Source organism: Pavona decussata, unplaced genomic scaffold (genome assembly GCF_977016875.1).
Source record: "Pavona decussata unplaced genomic scaffold, jaPavDecu1.1 SCAFFOLD_87, whole genome shotgun sequence".
NCBI classification, from domain to species: domain Eukaryota; kingdom Metazoa; phylum Cnidaria; class Anthozoa; order Scleractinia; family Agariciidae; genus Pavona; species Pavona decussata.
In genome coordinates this window covers 2,991,221-2,997,749 of record NW_028145504.1, presented here as the reverse complement: position 1 = coordinate 2,997,749, position 6,529 = coordinate 2,991,221, and the positions used below count along the sequence as shown (strand labels likewise).

At 37.7% G+C, this 6,529-nt stretch overlaps 1 protein-coding gene across 1 annotated transcript; it reads left to right on the top strand.

Moving 5' to 3' along the window:
* The first annotated feature begins 1,731 nt into the window (after positions 1 to 1,731).
* LOC146474798 (uncharacterized) lies at positions 1,732 to 6,334 on the top strand. The gene is made up of 4 exons (XM_085116537.1): positions 1,732 to 1,999; positions 3,529 to 3,724; positions 4,873 to 5,086; positions 5,896 to 6,334. Exons 1-4 carry the CDS (start codon positions 1,865 to 1,867, stop codon positions 5,951 to 5,953), a joined length of 603 nt encoding a protein of 200 aa, XP_084972663.1. The 5' UTR covers positions 1,732 to 1,864; the 3' UTR covers positions 5,954 to 6,334.
* Positions 6,335 to 6,529: the final 195 nt, after the last annotated feature.

The following is a 6,529-nucleotide window of genomic DNA, read 5'->3' as shown; positions in this document are numbered from 1 at the left end:
TTCTGCGGATCGTTATTCGGTAGCTGTATGCATAAAACAGAAAACAAATCTCGAGAAGAAATACCTTTGTGGCGTGCGTCTTTTCCAAGACACTTAGCGTTTACAAAACAGATTGAATTAAGAAGCCGAGAGATGTGAATCACTTTCACCATACAGTTTTTGAATATTTCATGCATATTTTTTCCCATCACTTTAGATCTGTTACCGGGTCCTTGTTAGTTCTGGTCTCTCCTTGTCGCTTGGTTTTGCTTTGTTTTTCGTTTGTTTGTCTTCTTTTTCCGTTTTGACTACTTTATTCCGAAATGATATCAATAGACATCATAGCGTTTGGTATAGATGTTTGCATGGTAATCTTTCATTTAGCTTGTCATTTTATGAGAAATTAAAGTGCTCTTCCCTTATCTTCTTTTCCATCTTATATTAGCATTCTATCACGAATGCGGCAACCTGATTGGCTACGCTACTCGCTATATTGTTCTGTGATAGATGAGCGGGTAGCGAAACGTACACTTTTAGTGGAAAATTAATTAAGATTTGTTCTAAAGCAACCAAATTATTCGCTTGCGTTCTTGTTGCAAAAAGAAGTCTCGGGCTCCAATTGTTAGATAGATGCATGCCCAAAATAAAAACAATTTTGGTCATATGAAATTTGCAAACTTTATAAAGTCCAATACTGGGGACCATTCGCTTCAGTGTGACGCACTTATAAAAGCTATCACAGTGATATTTTGAGGATAGATAGTACGTCTAAAGATGTCTCCTTTGAGGTCCGCAACATGAAGTGACGACGTGTTATTATGCGGTGATAAATTGATCATTGCCAAATGGTTGCTATCTTGGATCCGTCATCTTGGATTTCTGGAATTTTCCAAACCTTCAAGGAAAGCGCTGAAATTGAACAAAACGTAATCAAAACCAATAGCGGAACACACGAGCCAAAAACATAAAAATTACGGGAAGAAAAGTGATTTATCTTCATTTTAAAAAGGGATTTTCTATTTTCTGAAAAAAAAATTGCTTGTCAAAAAAAAAAATGGTTGCCGTGGTAACATGAAAGTAAATGAACACTAACAACCTCAGATAAATTTCTGAAAAAGACGTGAAGTTTCAAGGCGTTTGTTCAAATGTTTAAAAAGTTATTCAGGTTTTAAATCGCAGCGGACAGAATCTCCCCCCCCCCCCCGGTCTAGATGTGGTTAAACAGGAAACCTCTGGTATAAAAGGGGCCTGTGTCCATTCTCACCTTCAGTTGTCAATCAACCATCAGAGCGTAAACAACTAACCAACAACATGCGTCTTTCTCCACGACCCTTACTGATAAAATTGGCTCTGTTTTCGGAATAAAACCCTTTAACCAAATTAGAAACCAATCACTCGTATCGTTGTGGTGATATTATGAAATTTTAAGAAATACTTTTTCGGAGAACGCTTCAGTCAAAACTTGCCACAACTGAACGGCGTCTTAATTTCACACCAACATGTGTCAAAGGAACTTCTTGCTTAAAATCAGCAGCTAATTAAACTGGGGCTTTTCTTCAAAACGAAGTCGATTGCGAATCGCTTTAGTCACCAAGTGCATAAAAGTCCTGATAAATTACTTTAAAAAACGTCTTGCGAATTTTACAGGGCACTAACGGGTAATTTCTGGTGTTCTATTCTGTGTTCATGAGCGTTGAATTTGTTGACTTCCTTGAGCGCCAATTATATTATTAGCTAATCGCTGCAAGCCGTAAATAATTTACGTTTTTGGTTGAGCCAAAGAAAGTGGAGAAACCAAACATTTCGCTTCCTAGAGTGTAGACAAAAAAATATTAAAATTGAAAGCTACAAGTTGGAGGACATGAGGATTTGAGTCCCATTTACCATGGCTGAAAAGTCTATATTTTTGGGGCCGTTTTTACTTTTGTGGTTGTTTTGTTTTTGTTTTTATTGTTCAACTGCTAGTAAACTACAACGACGAACACCAAACGAAGATGACAGGAATATCATAGTTAAAAGGGTGAGTGTAATCTAACAGTTCTTAGGGGTTACGTTTAATTCCACTAGCGAATGTCGCGAATTCAATGCCTTAGTATTATAATCGGATATTAGTAGATAAGTTAGATAAGTTTGCATCATCACAATTTGAATTTAAGTCAGGTCAGTCATTTCGAATCTTGACCCTTGATTTAATTTGTTATCTTTTTCACTGAAGGTATCAACACCTTCGTGGAAGCGCTCAAAATGGGGACCTTAATTAACCTAAATAAACGATATGATGTATTTAGGGGTTTTGTACATGTTACAGGTCTGGTTAGATGTTGCCGAGATGGGCACTTTAATTTTCTTTACCTCACATAGTGATGCTTATGATTACACCAATCTGATAACAGGACATTATTTACACTAAAATTGATCTATTTACTCTGTATCTTATACATATACATACACATATAATAATATGAAAATAATTATATGACTTGAATTGTCGAACTGTGTGACGGTTATCATACGTTAACATACAAATTATGTGTAATCTTTTTTGCGGTGCATGCTTCAGGTTCCTAGGTAGCAGAGGCAAGATGAGACACTTGCCTCTTCTAATTTTTTAATCCCAAATTTAAAAAAATACTGTCATTTGAAACATAATTTCCAAATAACATTTGTGATTGCGTTTTCAAAGTTTAACCTTCATAAGGTGAGCTCCCGATTTGTTCGAAATAAAGTGCGAGGTTCAACAAAAATTCTTCAAATGCGAATGTAGTGTGAGAACTTTAAGAAGTTCAAATAAAGTCATAATGCCGTCGGCGAGCCCTAAAAGGGCAGTGTCACCTATTTTTAGTGTCACATCATATTTGTATAGACGTAAATAATGGCGCACGCAAAAAATGGTTCAGTTTTGTTAACAATAACCTCACTAGGGCACAGAAAATAGTAACCTTAATTCATCTTTGGCTGCGGATGGCTAGGATGGAAATGGATGGCAACTTGAAAAATGTGGCCAAGTGTTTTCAAGTTCGTGCTATGCCGAGTATCTTGGGAAAATGGCTAAAAACGGATTATAGTTTATTCTTGTTTGCAGAAATTATTTCATATTTTCTTCCCGGTGCTCTAAGAACAATATGATGTTAGAGAAGAGGTTCTTAGTCAAATGTTTGAGCAGTTGTGACCAACATACAGCAAAATATCCGTGACAGTGCTAAGTGCTTTAAGTTCTGGTTAGAAAGGAGGAAGGCCTGTACGACCCCTACCGGTCATATTGGCCGCTTTTTCTCTCAGTCTTTGGACCAGGCAAATTAACTTTTTTGTGTACATTTATGGTGGGATTATTGTGAACTGGAGGATTGGAAGATTTAATACTGACTGAATATAATAGTCTTAGAGCCCTGTGTTTAACTTTAACTTGAAGAAAGAAAAACCTGGTGATTGTTAAAATTTTCTATTGGTTCCAGTCTAGGTCAGATTATTTACTCTATGGTCAGCTTCAAACTTCCCGATGGAAAAGATTGAATTAAATGAGCTTGTGTATCTGTATTTTTATTTTTGTAGCTGATATCGCCAGGTTATTATTCCCAAGAATGCAATGCTCACAAGCGATGCAAAGACCCCGTAAAATATTGTCACATGTTTTTGTGTGTGGATTGTTTGAAAGAAAATGTAGCTTGCACCCAAAATGGTCAATGCTGTCCTGGCTCAGAGTGCATCTATGGTCGCTGTAAATCTGGAGCTGCCGCTGGACAAGCAGGTATAACTCGCCAATTTAAGTGATTTCTTTTTGCTTTTTATAAACACTAGCTGTATATATCGATTTTCAATTGTGTCGAAAATAATTACTCGTTTGCTTTATATTACTGCGCTCTGTAATCGGTTAGAAAAACTGGCGCCACTTTTCCGATCAATGAGAAACAAATACAAAACTCATCATGCTGTTTGCACCTGTTGTGATTGGCCAGAGTAATTACTTTTGGCGTTCGTGTTACCAAACTCAATTGAAAATCTTGCGGTCTAATTTGCTTTTGGTATTTCCGTCTATAATGCATTACAATATAACCACAATGGACGAGCAAACTAAAATGGATTGAACAATTTTAACCAAAATCAACCTACAAAAGCCACAATATGTACAGTATATGTACACTCAACAAAATTACTCAATTCTAATTGTTCGAGAGCAGTAAAATTCATCCAAAATTATACTCCGAAGAAGTGCCTATTATGTTTCCATGACAACAGCGCATGCACACAGCCGTACGTGCAAAATTGAACGTCGACAGAAAAAAAATGGCTGACAGTCACTTTACAGTTTCAAATGAAGAAGTGTTCCAGAAAGAAGAAGCAAGCAACTATATCAAAGAAGCGTACAAACCTGGGTCAATTTTTGGCTTAGCTTGGCTGAGGAGCGCAATATCAATACGAACCATGAAGAAAGCTCGGCCGCTAATTTGACTGAGCTCGAGTGCACTATAAATAAAAAAAAAACAGACGACCTTCCTGGTTAGCAGGTGCTCGTGTTGTTTTGAAAGTTGTCAAAATGCACGAGCGATAATCTCGAGAACTTTCAAAGCATCACTCTTTTAATCACGTATTGTACTCAAGATCACGAGAGTTCGTATAATATTGCAGAGAAGGAAATACCAAAACTAGTGCATAGTTTTGTTTTTTGGCCCATTCTGATTGGCTAGTCAAACTTCGGATAGTATTTTCTATTTACCTCCCAGCTTTGTTCTGGGTTTTTGCGTGCATGCGGGTTTTCTGTATAATCAGTGGCCAGAAACTGAATAACAATAAATGGTAAAATAATTGGTTCATATCCTCCAAATCAATTTGAAAACATTTTCCTCAATTGAATATGAACTTAACTGAAGTTAATGGAAAATTTATGTGTTACTTTAGGAGCCTTCTGTGACAGACAAAGTGATTGCAAAGATCCGGACCTCTGTTGTGTCCGCGAGGCCGCCATTAATCCTGCTATCTCGATTTGTAAGCCTGCCTTAGACGAACACCAAACGTGTGGACCGTATAATCAGTACCGCACACTCTACCTTGGTGGGACTGTGCAACCGGCCTGTGGGCCTTGCAAACAAGGATTAACATGCAAGCAAGTGGGGTAAGAAAATATTGAAGAACTATTTTCAGGGGTGAGAGTTCGAGAGCGAAGGGATTTGCAGATTTGAACTGTAGAGGAAAACACCAGCAGGAGTAGAGCACATCCATTAGGAGTGCCGTGTCAGTTTTGAGGAGTTAGCCGGTGGCAGATAACCCAAGTTAAATGAGTACCTGAGCCCGATATCCCACAATGCTCACTGTCTCCTATCGACATTCATGGCATATCGTCCTCGGCCAGAAACATCAGGGCCTAAAATGCTGCTGTTAATTAAGCGACCTTGACTGAAGAGGGTATCGGGCAGACAAATGAGCCAACCATTCTTAGAGGGAGCTGAAAGTTTCCCCATAGAATTCTTTATGCCTCAACTCGTAAAACGGCAAACAAGTATTTTCTCTTCCAATAGTCAACCACCAGAAAACAGTCCTACGAAACAAATCAAAAAAGCGGTCCAAAACGTGAAAAAAAGGTGCAGAAAATGGCACTCCAAAATATCAACGCACGAAAGGAGATTGTATTGAAATTACTGGTGAAATTTAAGATAAGAGAGACCGAATCTGGTTTGAAATGAAACGGAATCGTAATCGCAGTTGTAATCAACTGTCCAATCAGAAATCGAATATAGGTTCCAGACGACCATTACTTAACGACAAAGGTGAAGTTAAGTTTGTTTTCAAAAAGTTGTTGCAAAATTTTGACTGGATAATCGATCTCCACAGCGAAGTACGTAAATTCATTAAAGCTGGACCCATTTTTGCACCTTAAGCTGTAAAATTGAGTTCTGATATGTGATTATTTTCATGGTTTTGCAGGATTTTCGGTGTTCATCAAGTTTGTCTCCCAGAGGCAGCACCGGCTGGCAAGAAATAAACAAGAAAACGAAAAAGATTGGGTGAAGAGAAGAGGAACTGAGCACTGGACACTGGAAACTAGCACACACACAAAACATGAAAAGCTTTTAAAATTCTGCAGGCAGTGAGCTTCATCTGCCACCAGCAGATTACTTGGTGGGAAAGGACTAACTCTACTTATTTTATTTCTTGTCTGTGCGTGTGTTGTTTTGTTGTACTAATGTGGATCATTTTTGTAATCTCTACTATACAGAACTTCATTCTAACTTGCTATTTTCTTAGTGTCCTGAGTTTTTCTATCCAATGCAAAACTTTTACTTAAACATAAATTATACAGGGGAGGGTTAAGTTATTTGGCATAATGTTGTAATATCTTTATTGAATAAAGCCAATTAACCGAGACACAACATGGTTGGATAAAATAAAAGCACGAAGCTTTTTTTAGCCTTCGACGTTAATCGTTCATCAGTTAATGTAATTTGTCTCGCTAGTTTGGGAGCAAAAACGCTTCTAGTTGTATGCCTGAGGAAGAAGCTTCACGATAATCTATTTCTGCGCTTTCACTTCATTGTAAAGGAAACCTATTGTTTAGCAG